This window comes from Oncorhynchus mykiss, chromosome 2 (assembly GCF_057628025.1).
Source record: "Oncorhynchus mykiss isolate SJ-2025 chromosome 2, ASM5762802v1, whole genome shotgun sequence".
Lineage (NCBI taxonomy): Eukaryota > Metazoa > Chordata > Actinopteri > Salmoniformes > Salmonidae > Oncorhynchus > Oncorhynchus mykiss.
The window spans coordinates 9,923,330-9,940,780 of record NC_143023.1 but is presented as its reverse complement, the minus strand read 5'-3'; the positions used below and the strand labels follow the sequence as shown (position 1 = coordinate 9,940,780).

Genomic DNA, 17,451 nt, shown 5'->3' with positions numbered 1-17,451 from the left:
TCACACCCTGACCAAACCAAATAGAGACATAAAAAGGCTCTCTAAGGTCAGGGCGTGACAGCTACGCGTTCTGTGAGGTTGTGTGGCCTACCACTTCGCGGCTGAGCCATTGTTGCTCCTAGATGTTTCCACTTCACAATAACAGCAAGTTATTGCAAGCAAGTCAACAGCAGTTGACCAGGGCAGCTCTAGCAGGGCATACATTTTAACTAACTGACTTGTTAGAATGGTGGCATCCTATGACGGCCCCATGTTGAGCTCTTCAGTAAGGTATTTCTACTGCCAATGTTTGTCTATGGAAATGGCTGTGTGCTCAATTTTATACACTTGTCAGCAACAGGTGTGGCTGAAATAGCTGAATGCACTAATTTGAAGGGGTGTCCACATACTTTTGTATATATAGTGTATTTATGTGTAATGTATGCGTGGATTATTTTTCCTAAGTGTGTATTCCAAACATGTAGCTGATAAACAGGAAATGTGACTTTGTGTGCATATCAAATGGCACCATTTCCCCTGTATAGTGCACTAATTCTGACCAAAGCCCTATAGGCCTATCACCCTACTCCCTATTGGCCTGTAAAGGGGTTGTGTTGTTGTACTGTTTGGGGCTTTGTTGTTGTGCTGTTTGGGGCTGTGTTGTTGTCATGATTGGGGATGTGTTGTTGTTGTGCTGTTTGGGGCTGTGTTATTGTGTTGTTTGGGGCTGTGTTGTTGTGCTGTTTGATGCTGTGTTGTTGTCCCTGTTTGGGGCTGTGTTGTTGTACTGTTTGGGGCTATGTTGTTGTACTGTTTGGGGCTGTGTTGTTGTGCTGTTTGGGGCTGTGTTGTTGTCATGATTGGGGATGTGTTGTTGTTGTGCTGTTTGGGGCTGTGTTATTGTGTTGTTTGGGGCTGTGTTGTTGTGCTGTTTGATGCTGTGTTGTTGTCCCTGTTTGGGGCTGTGTTGTTGTACTGTTTGGGGCTGTGTTGTTGTACTGTTTGGGGCTGTGTTGTTGTGCTGTTTGGGGCTGTGTTGTTGTCATGATTGGGGATGTGTTGTTGTTGTGCTGTTTGGGGCTGTGTTATTGTGTTGTTTGGGGCTGTGTTGTTGTGCTGTTTGATGCTGTGTTGTCCCTGTTTGGGGCTGTGTTGTTGTACTATTTGGGGCTATGTTGTTGTACTGTTTGGGGCTGTGTTGTTGTGCTGTTTGGGGCTGTGTTGTTGTGCTGTTTGGGGCTGTGTTGTTGTGCTGTTTGGGGCTTTGTTGTTGTGCTGTTTGGGGCTGTGTTGTTGTCATGATTGGGGATGTGTTGTTGTTGTGCTGTTTGGGGCTGTGTTATTGTGTTGTTTGGGGCTGTGTTGTTGTGCTGTTTGATGCTGTGTTGTTGTCCCTGTTTGGGGCTGTGTTGTTGTACTGTTTGGGGCTATGTTGTTGTACTGTTTGGGGCTGTGTTGTTGTGCTGTTTGGGGCTGTGTTGTTGTGCTGTTTGGGGCTGTGTTGTTGTGCTGTTTGGGGCTTTGTTGTTGTGCTGTTTGGGGCTGTGTTGTTGTCATGATTGGGGATGTGTTGTTGTTGTGCTGTTTGGGGCTGTGTTATTGTGTTGTTTGGGGCTGTGTTGTTGTGCTGTTTGATGCTGTGTTGTTGTCCCTGTTTGGGGCTGTGTTGTTGTCCCTGTTTGGGGCTGTGTTGTTGTCCCTGTTTGGGGCTGTGTTGTCCCTGTTTGGGGCTGTGTTGTTGTCCCTGCTTGGGGCTGTGTTGTTGTCCCTGTTTTGGGCTGTGTTGTTGTCCTGTTTGGGGCTGTGTTGTTGTCCCGTTGGGGTATGTGTTGTTGTGCTGTTGGGGTCTCAGACCCCTGAGACAGAGGGAGAGGAACTCAGAGACACGTAGGAAGAATATCTGGGAAAGCACAAGTTGTGACAGTGAGGTCTGTTGTTCCGTTTCTACTGTTGGTTCTCTTATTGCCAATAGCGTTGAGGATTCCTTCCTTGTTGACAAACGCACACATCCAAGAACACCCAGAATATAGAACATGGTGTCCATCGAGTGGAACACATCCCATGTCAACCCTCCTCCCTCCTCCCTTCCTTCTCCTCACCTACTCCCTCCCAACCAAATTCACATAGAAATGTGAGTTATAGATCTGTTATTATAATTGAAAGCAAGTCTAAGGGGTGGTAAATCATTTCTATGCTTCCCGTTCATGAGATTAGTTTCCGCGTCTTCCTTTGGGTTTTGTACAGCAGCTTCAAACAGCTGAAAATACTATATTTTTGGTTATTTAAATATATTCCACAGCGGTTTAGATGGTACAATGATTCTCTACACTATACATCGCTTGTTTTGTCACATAGACTGAAATTAGGGAAACTCTTTGAACGTTAGCAACCAGGAAATGGTGGACCGATTTCTACATATTGCACCTTTAATCAGGACCATGACTCATGTCACCTAACCTTGACTAATCTAGTTGATTGATGTAAAATCACAGTACTACCAGGTTACTAGTTGATTGAAATGGTTCATGTCTCATGGTCTAATTGTTTGATTTTGTTTCTCTCTCCAGTACAGCGGAGGAGTATTCACCCCACAGAAAGGTAAGAGGCCAAACTACATGAGATGAGTATTCACCCTACAGAAAGGTAAGAGGCCAAACTGCATGAGAGGTAATGGAGCTATTATATGACTCACAGGAGGCTGCTGAGGGGAGGACAGTGAATGGAATAGCATCAAACACATGGAAACCATGGAAACCATGTGTTGGATGTTTTTATTTTTAATTTTATTTCACCTTTATTTAACCAGGTAGGCTAGTTGAGAACACCTTTATTTAACTAGGTAGGCTAGTTGAGAACAAGTTCTCATTTACAACTGCGACCTGGCCAAGATAAAGAAAACTGTGCGACACAAACAACAGAGTTACACATGGAATAAACAAGCGTACAGTCAATAACACAATAGAAAAAAACAAGTCTATATACAGTGTGTGCAAATGGCGTGAGGAGGTAAGGCAATAAATAGGCCATATTAGTGAAATAATTACAATTTCTGTAACGGTTTTCTAGGTGTGAAGGAGAGTCGGACCAAAATGCGGCGTGTAGATTACGATTCATGTTTAATGACGAACACACTAAACACAAACAATAAACGTAACGAAAACCGAAACAGCCTATACTTGTGTAAACTAACACAGAACAAGGACATCAGGACAATCACCCACGAAACACCCAAAGAATATGGCTGCCTAAATATGGTTCCCAATCAGAGACAACGATAAACACCTGCCTCTGATTGAGAACAACTTCAGACAGCCATAGACCTCCCTAGAACACCCCACTAAGCTACAAACCCAACACACCACATACAAAAACCCATGCCACACCCTGGCCTGACCAAATAAATGAAAATAAACACAAAATACTTCGACCAGGGCGTGACAATTTAGCAGATTAACACTGTACTTGATACCATTCCACTTATTCCACTCCAGCCATTACCACGAGCCCATCATTGTTGGACAGGGTTTCCCAGCTGGTGGCCCACAGGCCATTTTATTTGGCCCCCAAGTTTTCTGACTTAAAACTCCAGCAAATCAGCTGGTTTTTCATTTTGTAAACCTGTTAGAAAGTGCTTCCATGCATAATAGAGATGAATACATTCATGTGATTGAATACAAATGTAAACCAGATTTGAAATGATGTTTTAGTAAAATATTATATCTGTTTGGGGCTTCTTGCGGTCAATTTGCAGTCTACAAATGATTTGTAATTATGTTCTGGCCCCCTGATCATCCCGTCAATAAAAAAATGGGCTCGTGGCTGAATCTAGTTGAGGATCCCTGCTGTGTTTACATTTGAATAGCCAGGTTTCCTTAAAGCCTGTTTACAACAGTTTGGGTCATTAAATACTATTGTCCTCTTGTTTCCTGTAGAAACCACAAGAGTCCAAAAGAGTTAGAATGTTTTCTCACACAGTATGAATGTGTTCTGAAATCTCTGTATGTCCCTGCATTTAGAGCAAAGCTCTTTCCCATCAGCTGAGCCTGAAAGAGAACGTGCTCCCGACCAGAGGAACACAAAGGGAGACCAGGGAAGGTGAGTCGATCCTCAAATCTGTCTGCTTCCCAAATGGCACCCTATTCCCTATATAGTGCACCACTTTTGAGCAGGGCTCTATGGCCATTTGGGATGCAGCCCCTGTCTTTGTATTTCTTCTTCCTACATTCCTCCCAGCATGCATTGTTTCCACAGTTTGTGTCGGCTGATGACGTTCTGTATAGAGCATCTCAGAGCCATTCTTTTTAAGGTAGCAAGCACTGTGAGGAGACAGAGTAACAATGGGAATCCTTGAGGCTGGGCAGAATGAGACTTTTCTGAACAATGATATTCCCAATGCTTTCATGTTCAATGATGTCAGTACATGAGGTGATGCATGTGAATTATGACATCATTGAACATGAAAGCATTGGGAATTTCATTGTTCAGAAAAGTCTCAGTCTGTCCAGCCTCTTCACACACATCACCTCATGTACCACTCTATGTATCAGGTTAGCCATTTGAGAACACCCATGAGTTGACCATTCAAATTGCTATGGTCAGTAGTTCCAACTCCATTCTATTCATTCTACTTCTATGGATAAACAGTGTTCTCTTTCTCTCTGTCTCTGGTTCCTTCCTTCCTCTCCCTCCTCAGTGTTGTGTCATGTGTACGTGAGCATGGACTCATATCTGAGTGTGAGGAGCCTGGCCAGTGTTGTGGCCCAGGGGCTGCTGCAGGAGGTGGCTGAGAGACTGGATGTCCCCCTGGAGGAGCTGGTCCTGCTGGCTGTCACCTACCCTGGAGGTATCTAATCTAATCTAACCCTAACCCAACCATACACAACACACTGGGGGAGCTGGTCCTGCTGACTGTCACCTACCATGGAGGTATCTAATCTAGTCTAACCCTAACCTAACCATACACCTACCCTGGAGGTGTCTAATCTAACCCTAAGCTAACCATACCTAACCATACACAACACACTGGGGGAGCTGGTCCTGCTGACTGTCACCTACCCTGGAGGGATCTAGTCTAACCCTAACCTAACCATACACAACACACTGGGGGAGCTGGTCCTGCTGACTGTCACCTACCCTGGAGGTGTCTAATCTAACCCTAAGCTAACCATACCTAATACAACACAACACACTGGGGGAGCTGGTCCTGCTGACTGTCACCTACCCTGGAGGGATCTAATCTAACCCTAACCTAACCATACACAACACACTGGAGGAGCTGGTTCTGCTGACTGTCACCTACTGTGGAGGTATCTAATCTAACCCTAACCTAACCATACACAACACACTGGGGGAGCTGGCCCTGCTGGTTGTCACCTACCATGGAGGGATCTAATCTAACCCTAACCTAACCATACACAACACACTGGAGGTAATTGTCCTGCTGGTTGTCACGTACCCTGGAGGTATCTAATCTAATCTAACCCTAACCTAACCATACACAACACACTGGGGGAGCTGGTCCTGCTGACTGTCACCTACCCTGGAGATATCTAATCTAACCCTAAGCTAACCATACCTAATACAACACAACACACCTACCGTGGAGGTAACTAACCACAACTTAACACATGTGGATTCACCAGAGTTTCAATGGTCTGTCTGTCTGACCGCCTGCTTTTCGAAATCATATGAAATCTACTGGTTCTGTTCTACTACTGTAGAACAGAACAAGCCCTACACTCACTGACTCCTGTAGAACAGAACCAACCCTACACTGACTGACTACTGTAGAACAGAACTAACCCTACACTGACTAACTACAGTAGAACAGAACCAACCCTACACTGACTGACTACTGTAGAACAGAACCAACCCTACACTGACTGACTACAGTAGAACAGAACCAACCCTACACTAACTGACTCATGTAGAACAGAACCAACCCTCCACTGGGACGCTTATCTACCCCAGATAGCAGGTGTCACGCTGGCTGACATATTTATAATGGCTGTGCTGTGTGTGATGCTTCCTCTCTCCAGAGAAACTCCTCCTGAAGCCTCAGGACAGGCTCTACTCTGATTCGCTGACAGCAGTGGGGAGGCTGCACGTGTGCAGAAAGGACCTGAGTGAAGTCATGGTAGGAATCACAATGAGTCCACTTCAATGCAGTTCCTCAGCAGGCTACAATGTGAATGAATCGAGCAGAGATGACAGTCCTCAGGCCTCCTATCAAGCTACTTCTGCATTTGGTTTATCACATTATATTCCTGATTCCTACTGCATATGCTTCCAGCCTATATCCCACAGGGTCATATCACATCAGAAAATAACATGTTCTTACATGCCCCAACAGAACATAACATATTCCTTTCTCCTCTCAGAGCCCGTTCACAGACAACGCAGAGCTACAACAGAGGTCAGCTCGCATGCTGAGTATGAACACATGGGACGTGGCTGTCACCCTTACAAACTTTGACTGGAGTGTCTTCAACTCAATACATGAGGTCCGTGACATCATCTTTAGTCCATCACCGACACTATGCATGCGTCCCAGTTGGCACCCGATTCACTATAGTGCACCTTTTTACCAGGGCCCATAGAGCTCTGGTCAAAAGTAGTGCGCTATAAAGGGAATAGGGTGCCATTTAGGATACAGTTAAAGATATTAGTGATTCAAAGCTTTCTACAAGCTCACCCGTGTCCTGTCCTGTCTCTCTCCACTACAGCAAGAGCTGGTGTACTTCACGTTCAGCCGTCATGCCAGCAGCGGCCACACGGTGGCGCTGGAGCTGCTGCTGCAGCGCTGCAATGAGGTACAGCTGTGGGTGATGACAGAAGTCCTGATGTGTCCTACGCTCTGCAACAGAGTCCAGCTCATCAAGAAGTTCATCAAAATCGCTGCCCAGTGAGCTCTCTTCTCTTCTCTTCTCTTCTCTTCTCTTCTCTGACACAACATAGTGGGCTCCAGCATTTAGAGCAGAGTTGTTACATCCTCAAAATGTAATGTCTTCTTCTACAGAAGTAGAGCAGTATGATTGGTCCATTTCACTAAGGGCCCAATACTTCAACGACAGAACTCTGCATAACACTCTATTATAGTGAGGTCTGCATGGAAAGGATGCCCCCTCCTGTGGTTTAGTGAGGAATTACAGTTTGTATTTCTGTATCATCACTGTATGAAGCTGGTGTTAACAGTGTGTCACTCTTTATTTCCTCAGCTGTAAAGCCCAGAGGAACCTCAACTCTTTCTTTGCCATCGTTATGGGTCTGAACACCGCAGCAGTTAGCCGCCTCAGTCAGACCTGGGAGGTCAGTGTTTGTCTGCTTCTGTATGTGTGACTATGATGTCTTTTAAGCTTTTCAGATAAACTGGTCTTGATTGTCTTTTGCCAAGGGACAGTTTGAAATGTACTGTTTAGATCAAAATAGGAGAGAGTTGTCAAACTTTTTGTTGTTGCTTTGAGGATTATTTTATTTGAGATTTCTTTGGCACAGGGGAGGGTAGTGTGTTTTTATTGGGCAGAGGGGAGGGTAGTGTGTTTTTATTGGGCAGAGGGGAGGGTAGTGTGTTTTTATTGGGCAGAGGGGAGGGTAGTGTGTTTTTATTGGGCAGAGGGGAGGGTTGTGTGTTTTTATTGGACAGAGGGGAGGGTAGTGTGTTTTTATTGGGCACAAAGGAGGGTAGTGTGTTTTTATTGGGCAGAGGGGAGGGTAGTGTGTTTTTATTGGGCAGAGGGGAGGGTAGTGTGTTTTTATTGGGCACAGAGGAGGGTAGTGTGTTTTTATTGGGCAGAGGGGAGGGTAGTGTGTTTTTATTGGGCAGAGGGGAGGGTAGTGTGTTTTTATTGGGCAGAGGGGAGGGTAGTGTGTTTTTATTGGGCACAGAGGAGAGTAGTGTGTTTTTATTGGGCAGAGGGGAGGGTAGTGTGTTTTTATTGGGCACAAAGGAGGGTTGTGTGTTTTTATTGGGCAGAGGGGAGGGTAGTGTGTTTTTATTGAGCAGAGGGGAGGGTAGTGTGTTTTTATTGGGCAGAGGGGAGGGTAGTGTGTTTTTATTGGGCAGAGGGGAGGGTAGGGTGTTTTTATTGGGCACAGAGGAGGGTAGTGTGTTTTTATTGGACAGAGGGGAGGGTAGTGTGTTTTTATTGGGCAGAGGGGAGGGTAGTGTGTTTTTATTGGGCAGAGGGGAGGGTAGTGTGTTTTTATTGGGCAGAGGGGAGGGTAGTGTGTTTTTATTGGGCAGAGGGGAGGGTAGTGTGTTTTTATTGGGCAGAGGGGAGGGTAGTGTTTTTTTATTGGGCAGAGGGGAGGGTAGTGTGTTTTTATTGGGCAGAGGGGAGGGTAGTGTGTTTTTATTGGGCAGAGGGGAGGGTAGTGTGTTTTTATTGGGCAGAGGGGAGGGTAGTGTGTTTTTATTGGGCAGAGGGGAGGGTAGTGTGTTTTTATTGGGCAGAGGGGAGGGTAGTGTGTTTTTATTGGGCAGAGGGGAGGGTAGTGTGTTTTTATTGGGCAGAGGGGAGGGTAGTGTGTTTTTATTGGGCAGAGGGGAGGGGAGTGTGTTTTTATTGGGCAGAGGGGAGGGTAGGGTGTTTTTATTGGGCACAGGGGAGGGTAGTGTGTTTTTATTGGACAGAGGGGAGGGTAGTGTGTTTTTATTGGGCAGAGGGGAGGGTAGTGTGTTTTTATTGGGCAGAGGGGAGGGTAGAGTGTTTTCATTGGCCACAGAGGAGGGTAGGGTGTTTTTATTGGCCACAGAGGAGAGTAGTGAGTTTTTTCCCTGATTTACATTCACCATTTTGTAGGTTTTACTATATAATGTCTTCCATATAGCCATGTTTCCTCATCTGCTTGCATGCACCTCTCCTATATCAAGGTGTTTTGGTACTTCCCTTATGCACTATGCCTTTCTACACTCTTACTAAACCATAGGTCAATGTCGTCTACCACTCAGCTGTCTAACCTGCCCTCTATTCATAGTGACTATAGTAGTAGATGAATCATATATAGTCTACCACTCAGCTGTCTAACCTGCCCTCTATTCATAGTGACTATAGTAGTAGATGAATCATATATAGTCTACCACTCAGCTGTCTAACCTGCCCTCTATTCATAGTGACTATAGTAGTAGATGAATCATATATAGTCTACCACTCAGCTGTCTAACCTGCCCTCTATTCATAGTGACTATAGTAGTAGATGAATCATATATAGTCTACCACTCAGCTGTCTAACCTGCCCTCTATTCATAGTGACTATAGTAGTAGATGAATCATATATAGTCTACCACTCAGCTGTCTAACCTGCCCTCTATTCATAGTGACTATAGTAGTAGATGAATCATATATAGTCTACCACTCAGCTGTCTAACCTGCCCTCTATTCATAGTGACTATAGTAGTAGATGAATCATGTTCAATATAAATCCACTCGATAGAAGAGTAGCTGAGAGGCATCATTACTTCATGAAAGAACAGTGAAGACATGAAAGATGCAGCTCAAAAAGCTCCCCTATTGATCTTGTTAAGGGACAATACAGTTATCCTACCTAGATTACTGGACCCTACTACACCATAATACAATGAAAAGTTGCATCACTGTATTCAATTGAGTACAGTTCTACTCTAGGCTGTAAACTGAAAATGCCATTTGAATAATGGCTCAAAAGCTGTGTTATTTGAATGTTTCATTCCATGGATCAGTTATGGGTCTACTCTGGACAGATTCTAGAAAAGGCACAGTAGCAGGCCAGTCTGGCTGGATTTTTACTTCTGATGCTGATCATCATTCTCCTAAGTCTTCTTCACGTAGGCCTGTGCTCCCAGCAGGCCCAGTTATTCAGGGAAACTGAACACGCGTTCGGCCTCCTTTCCCATCTATTTCTAGACCTAGAAGCTAACGCCTAAATCTAGTCGCAATGTTTCCGTCTGAAAACGCTACTTCAAAAGTCTCCTGTAGGCTACCTGCTCACATCCATCCACTCCACTATACACCCAGTGTACAAAACATTAGGAACACCTTCCTAGTATTGGGTTGCACCCAATTTTGCCCTCAGAACAGACTCAATTTGTCGGGGTATGGAGTCTACAAGGTGTCCAAAGCGTTCCACAGGGATGCTGGCCCATGTTGACTCCAATGCTTCCCGCAGTTGTGTCAAGTTGGCTGGATGTCCTTTGGATGGTAGACCATTCTTGATACACACAGGAAACCGTTGATTGTGAAAACCCAGAAGCATTGCAGTTCTTGACACACAAACTGGTGCGCCTGGCACCTACTACCATACCCTATTCAAAGGCACTTAAATATATTTTGTCTTGCCCATTAACCCTCTGAATGGAACATACACAATCCATGTCTCAATTGTCTCATGGCTTAAAACTCCTTCTTTAACCTGTCTCCTCCCCTTCATCTACTCTGATTGAAGTGGATTTAACATGTGACATAAATAAGGGATCATAGCTTTCAACTGGATTCACCTGGTCAGTCTATATCATGGGAAGGGCAGTTCCTATTGTTTTGTACACTCAGTGTAGTTCCAGCATCTTAACTGTGCAACGGCCATTCATCAATGGAAAGCGACATCTGTTACAAAACAGCATAAAGTTGAAGGACATTCGTAGATTGTGAAGCCAAGCCTTCGATACTGAGTAAGTCTACAAGGTAGCGGGGATGTATTCTCTGTCAGATAGACATTCTCTACTTGATTGTGGAGTTGAAAACACAATCCATGATGATAAACGCTCAGTCAGTAAGCAGTATGCATTTATGCATTTCATATTGGTTGTGTGTGGTGCATTGGCACAGAAACCTGTTGGTGGAAAACACAGGAGGTTGGTGGCACCTTAATTGTGGAGGACGGGCTTACGGTAATGGCTGGAGCAGAATTAGTGGGATGGTATCAAATGTATGATTTCCATGTGTTTGACAACATTCCATGTTCTCCGTTCCTGGCTATTGTTATGAGCCGTCCTCCCCTCAGCAGCCTCCACTGGTAGAAAATTCATTGCAAATATTTAATACAATTATAAATATAGCATCAAACTGTTAGAAATCTGATTTCCCCTTAGCTGATCATTGTCTGCTGCCAGCTCTGATTGTAGCGTAATGAGACAAGCAGGGAGAGTGAGCTCGTCCTTGGTGGTCGACAAAGTGGATATCCACGGTTATAAACACAGGGTCGCTACAGGGATTGTTATTTCTGGTGGTAATAATATTGTATGAGGGAGGAGGGTGTGCACACTGTTTCACAGGACAAGGAGGAGGTCTGAGTCGACCCAGTAAATGTTGTGGCAACTAAACCTGTTTTTCTTTCCATCAGAAAGTTCCAGGAAAATTCAAAAAACTGTTTTTGGAACTGGAGATGTTGACAGTAAGTTCATTATGTTTTATTGTGTAGAGATCCTGTAATAATGAATGGGACTATACATGGAATTATGTGTTGTACGTTTAGTACTAGGAACATATTGGGTCATCTGGTCATTAAATAGGCTACATGTTTTCACTGTTGAGTTAATAAAAGCAGGAGGCTTTATTAATTATCACTAGTTCTGGTCATCTTGGGACATAGTAACAGATGTTAAGGGGTTGTGAGGGCTTCTGTAGTGCACATGTTCGAGTCCCAAAAGGCACCATATGCCTTACATAGTGCACTCCTTTTGACCTGATCCCTATGGGCCCTGGTCATAAGTATTCACTATATAGGGAAGATGTTGGCATTTGGGACGCAACAGACCACGTTTCTCCCCAAAGACAAGCGTCACACATCACATCTGTCTCAACATGTCTTCACAGGACCCCTCTCTCAACCACAAAGCCTACAGGGACGCTTTCAAGAAGACCAAGACGCCCAAGATCCCTTTCCTTCCTCTGCTACTGAAAGGTGCCTAGACTCAGAAAACACTGCATGTTACTGTCATCACTGCCTCCTGAACCCTGCAGTGGTCTGTAATGTTACTGTCATCACTGCCTCCTGAACCCTGCAGTGGTCTGTAATCTTACTGTCATCAATGCCTCCTGAACCCTGCAGTGGTCTGTAATCTTACTGTCATCACTGCCTCCTGAACCCTGCAGTGGTCTGTAATGTTACTGTCACCACTGCCTCCTGAACCCTGCAATGGTCTGTAATGTTACTGTCATCACTGCCTCCTGAACCCTGCAGTGGTCTGTAATGTTACTGTCATCACTGCCTCCTGAACCCTGCAATGGTCTGTAATCTTACTGTCATCACTGCCTCCTGAACCCTGCAGTGGTCTGTAATGTTACTGTCACCACTGCCTCCTGAACCCTGCAGTGGTCTGTAATGTTACTGTCATCACTGCCTCCTGAACCCTGCAGTGGTCTGTAATGTTACTGTCATCACTGCCTCCTGAACCCTGCAGTGGTCTGTAATGTTACTGTCATCACTGCCTCCTGAACCCTGCAGTGGTCTGTAATGTTACTGTCATCACTGCCTCCTGAACCCTGCAGTGGTCTGTAATGTTACTGTCATCACTGCCTCCTGAACCCTGCAGTGGTCTGTAATGTTACTGTCATCACTGCCTCCTGAACCCTGCAGTGGTCTGTAATGTTACTGTCATCACTGCCTCCTGAACCCTGCAGTGGTCTGTAATCTTACTGTCATCACTGCCTCCTGAACCCTGCAGTGGTCTGTAATGTTACTGTCACCACTGCCTCCTGAACCCTGCAGTGGTCTGTAATGTTACTGTCATCACTGCCTCCTGAACCCTGCAGTGGTCTGTAATGCAGACAGAAATATTGTGAGCTGAACTTAAATCAGGATCGACGAACTAGCACTCCATATTTGAACTCTGCTACATTGTTCCCTTTCTCTTAGACATCACTTTCATTCACGAGGGCAACAAAACGTTTCTCGATAACCTGGTGAATTTTGAGAAGCTGGTAAGTCGCTCCAGTATGACGGAAGGGGTTGAACATGTCAGTGCACCCAGTGTTTCTTCAACTGTAGACAGTCTATAACGCAGAAACCAGGTCATCTAAAATATGTGATGGATGTGTATTTGATGTGTATGGTGTCCATCTCTTCTTGCAGCACATGATAGCCGACACGGTGCGTCTCATCAGACACTGTCAGGAGGATCACATGGGTGGGTGAAGTGTGTGTGTGTGTGTGTGTGTGTGTGTGTGTGTGTGAGTGTGTGTGTGGTCTTACTCTCACACAGTCTTAGATCAGCAATGACCATCAACTTTGATGAGCTATCCTTGAACCTCCATACTCATGTCATTACTGACACACAGTAGACAGGTCACAGTGTTGACTTTCTACAGTCAGCCACTATAACACAGTAAACAGGTCACAGTGTTGACTTTCTACAGTCATACACTATAACACAGTAGACAGGTCACAGTGTTGACTTTCTACAGTCAGCCACTATAACACAGTAGACAGGTCACAGTGTTGACTTTCTACAGTCAGCCACTATAACACAGTAGACAGGTCACAGTGTTGACTTTGTACAGTCATCCACTATAACACAGTAGACAGGTCACAGTGTTGACATTCTACAGTCAGCCACTATAACACAGTAGACAGGTCACAGTGTTGACTTTCTACAGTCAGCCACTATAACACAGTAGACAGGTCACAGTGTTGATTTTTTCTACAGTCAGCCACTATAACACAGTAGACAGGTCACAGTGTTGACTTTCTACAGTCATCCACTATAACACAGTAGACAGGTCACAGTGTTGACTTTCTACAGTCATCCACTATAACACAGTAGACAGGTCACAGTGTTGACTTTCTACAGTCAGCCACTATAACACAGTAGACAGGTCACAGTGTTGACTTTCTACAGTCAGCCACTATAACACAGTAGACAGGTCACAGTGTTGACTTTCTACAGTCAGCCACTATAACACAGTAGACAGGTCACAGTGTTGACTTTCTACAGTCAGCCACTATAACACAGTAGACAGGTCACAGTGTTGACTTTCTACAGTCAGCCACTATAACACAGTAGACAGGTCACAGTGTTGACTTTCTACAGTCATCCACTATAACACAGTAGACAGGTCACAGTGTTGACTTTCTACAGTTGTTGTACAGTAAAGATGACTCAACTACAGCAGTCAGCAGAATAACAGTATCCAATTAGATCAACAGTTCATCAATAACAACATTATATGTTACTATAGTAAATTGATTGAGTCATTAATGCTGAGAACCCCCTACGCTACACAGCCACTCACAGTAATGAAGACTGTGTACCAACAACTATCTTCTGTCATGGATAATTCTCTGTGTGTGTGTGTGTGTGTGTGTGTGTGTGTGTGTGTGTGTGTGTGTGTGTGTGTGTGTGTGTGTGTGTGTGTGTGTGTATTTACTGTGTGGTTTACCTCCTAGGGAACGGGATGCCCCAGAAGAGCAGTCCGGAGGTGCAGGCCTATGTCGACTACCTTCACGTCATTGACAATCAGCAGACTCTGTTTGAACTGTCCCACAGACTGGAACCCCGTGTGTAGATAGACCACATACACTCTCTGAGCCTGCCTCCCTCCACCCCTCGAAGTCAGACCACCAAGGAGAAGGGTACCAACTAGTCTCTGGAAACACCTCTCAGGACTCATAGAGAGACATGGGTTGGCCAACTCTACAGAGCCCAGCTCTAACACACACACACACACACACACACACACACACACACACACACACACACACACACAGGATTCTATTAATCAGCTGCTCACACAGCAGGACTTGATGAGTTGAATTAGGTGGGTTAATGCAGGACTGGAACAAAAGCCAGAGGGTTAGGGTTGGCCAGAGCCAACAGAGAGATGACTGTGTGGCGCTGGCCAACCACTAGATGGCGCCAAAAGGCATACTGGAATACTGAGCAACGATGGAGCAGAGGTAACCAAAGAGCTTCTCAGTTTAACAAATAGATCTGGACCCGTATTGATCAAAGGATCCCAGAGTAGGAGTGCTGATCTAGGATTTGTTTAGCCTTTTGGTTCATAATGAATGGACAGGGACCTAGATCAGCACTCCTACTCAGTGATGTCCTGGTAGATAAATAGGTGGATAAACTTGGATTGCTGGTCGCAGTGAAAAAAGTAATGCTTCCTATTCTTTTAATGCATTTTTCTGCAAAATGTGGGTACATTGTTGGGGCCCTCCCCCCAAAAAGGTGGGTACATTGTTGGGGCTCTCCCCCCAAAAAGGTGGTTACATTGTTGGGTCCCTCCCCCAAAAAGGTGGTTACATTGCTGGGGCCCTCCCCCCAAAAAGGCAGTTACATTGTTGGGTCCCTCCCCCAAAAAGGTGGGTACATTGCTGGGGCCCTCCCCCAAAAATGTGGGTACATTGCTGGGGCCTCCCCCAAAAAGGTGGGTACATTGCTGGGACCCTCCCCCAAAAATGTGGGTACATTGCGTTTACCCTCCACTACACCAGTGATCCTACTCTGAGACTCTTTATGAATATGGACCCTGCTTCAGTCACTCTGTATTGATAGCTTCAGGTTGTTGTTATCTGCTTCCAAACAGGTGACCACTCCCTGATTATCTATCTACACACAATGAATGAAAGCATCAACCTTCTGGGGACTTGAACACCAGGACACTACACTTGACAGACCTCCAGTGCATGACCACCACACACTAGACTGCTGTTAAGCTAAATGGATTTAAACAACAATATTGAAAAGTGTGGTGTGTGTGTGTGTGTGTGTGTGTGTGTGTGTTGCATAAATGTCACTTCCAAATACTGAAAAAAAGATCATTCAAAATATTTCAGAGTAAAGTGTGAGGTAATAAACCATCCTCGACAGCAGAAGGGTGCTGTTACAGTTATAGATAATGTAATAAACCATCCTCAACAGTAGAAGGGTTATGTTACAGGTATAGATAATGTAATAAACCATTCTCAACAGCAGAAGGGTGCTGTTACAGTTATAGATCATGTAATAAACCATCCTCAACAGTAGAAGGGTTATGTTACAGCTATAGATAATGTAATAAACCATCCTCGACAGCAGAAGGGTTTTGTTACAGCTATAGATAATGTAATAAACCATCCTCAACAGTAGAAGGGTTATGTTACAGCTATAGATAATGTAATAAACCATCCTCAACAGTAGAAGGGTTTTGTTACAGTTATAGATAATGTAATAAACCATCCTCAACAGTAGAAGGGTTATGGTATAGTTATAGATAATGTAATAAACCATCCTCAACAGTAGAAGGGTTTTGTTACAGTTATAGATCATGTAATAAACCATCCTCAACAGTAGAAGGGTTATGTTACAGTTATAGATAATGTAGTAAACCATCCTCGACAGTAGAAGGGTTATGTTACAGTTATAGATAATGTAGTAAACCATTCTCAACAGTAGAAGGGTTTTGTTGCAGTTATAGATAATGTAATAACCCTTCTACTGTTGAGAATGGTTTACTACATTATCTATAACTGTAACATAACCCTTCTACTGTTGAGGATGGTTTATTACATTATCTATAACTGTAACAAAACCCTTCTACTGTTGAGAATGGTTTATGTTACAGCTATAGATAATGTAATAAACCATCCTCAACAGTAGTAGAATGGTTATGTCACAGTTACAGATCATGTAATAAACCATCCTCAACAGTAGAAGGGTTCAATTACAGTTACAGATCATGTAATAAACCATCCTCAACAGTAGTAGAAGGGTTATGGTCACAGTTATGGACTTAGCTGGTGGACTTAGATGTTTGGTCTTAGCTGTGGACACTCAGAGACGTATCTTGAGGCATCAGATCCTTTGCCTGTCATGTCTCTGTATCTGCACTATGAAGAAACAGCAATACACCAAGTCGACACTTTTGCCTTTGAACATTCTTGTCCAGTTAAAACGCCTTTGCCTTCTTCTTTCAGTGGCAGTGTTAGTTAATCTTATAGAAACGGCTAATAAACTGTACATGTCTATGAGCCATCCACCTGCAGGATGTTGTGTCCTGTTCTAGAGAATCCTCTTGGTGAATGTTTCAGTGGTTTAGAAAAGAGATCAGACCCTGATATAGAGGTTCTTCAGTAGCACCACCAGTTCTCCTGTTGTGGATTCCCCTGATGTGTAATGTGTGTATCACAGAGATGAAACACTTCTATATCTATGGTGTGTATAGTGTTTTGAGGCAGGTCATGTACTATAGATTCCATCTATATACTGTAGTATGTTGTGCGTTCCCTGGTTGGACATGGAGATTTGGAGAAGTATTTATTATTATGATAATAGACTTATTTATTTGCTCGTTGTGCACTACTTTTGACCAGGTAGTGTACTATGTAGGGAATAGGGTATCATTTGTGTCCTTTTTACCTGCCGTGGGGTTCCAATAGGTCAGGACCTGGTCTGCATGACGTGGTAAAGCCATGGATCGACCACCAAGTATAATATGCATGGAACAAAAAGCATTTCCTTGTGAAGTAGTGCTTTTCTACATGTCGCTACAACGCCCAAATCAGCATGTACTAACA

General features: G+C 44.3%; 1 protein-coding gene across 2 annotated transcripts in view; it reads left to right on the top strand.

Moving 5' to 3' along the window:
- LOC118944776 (rap guanine nucleotide exchange factor 5) overlaps positions 1-15,642 on the top strand; it is a 67,469-nt gene extending 51,827 nt beyond the window's left edge. Inside the window, exons 1-13 of one of the 2 annotated variants that reach the window (XM_090216445.1) lie at positions 100-270; positions 2,547-2,577; positions 3,996-4,074; positions 4,673-4,822; positions 6,018-6,115; positions 6,360-6,482; positions 6,705-6,883; positions 7,197-7,287; positions 11,293-11,343; positions 11,766-11,853; positions 12,808-12,872; positions 13,024-13,078; positions 14,338-15,642. In XM_090216445.1, the coding sequence (XP_090072571.1) occupies positions 227-270; positions 2,547-2,577; positions 3,996-4,074; positions 4,673-4,822; positions 6,018-6,115; positions 6,360-6,482; positions 6,705-6,883; positions 7,197-7,287; positions 11,293-11,343; positions 11,766-11,853; positions 12,808-12,872; positions 13,024-13,078; positions 14,338-14,456 (1,173 nt within the window). In that variant the 5' untranslated portion in view covers positions 100-226 and the 3' untranslated portion in view covers positions 14,457-15,642. Of the gene's footprint in view, positions 1-99; positions 271-2,546; positions 2,578-3,995; positions 4,075-4,672; positions 4,823-6,017; positions 6,116-6,359; positions 6,483-6,704; positions 6,884-7,196; positions 7,288-11,292; positions 11,344-11,765; positions 11,854-12,807; positions 12,873-13,023; positions 13,079-14,337 lie in introns of those variants that run through there. The other variant, XM_090216447.1, reaches the window with a different exon arrangement.
- Positions 15,643-17,451: the final 1,809 nt, after the last annotated feature.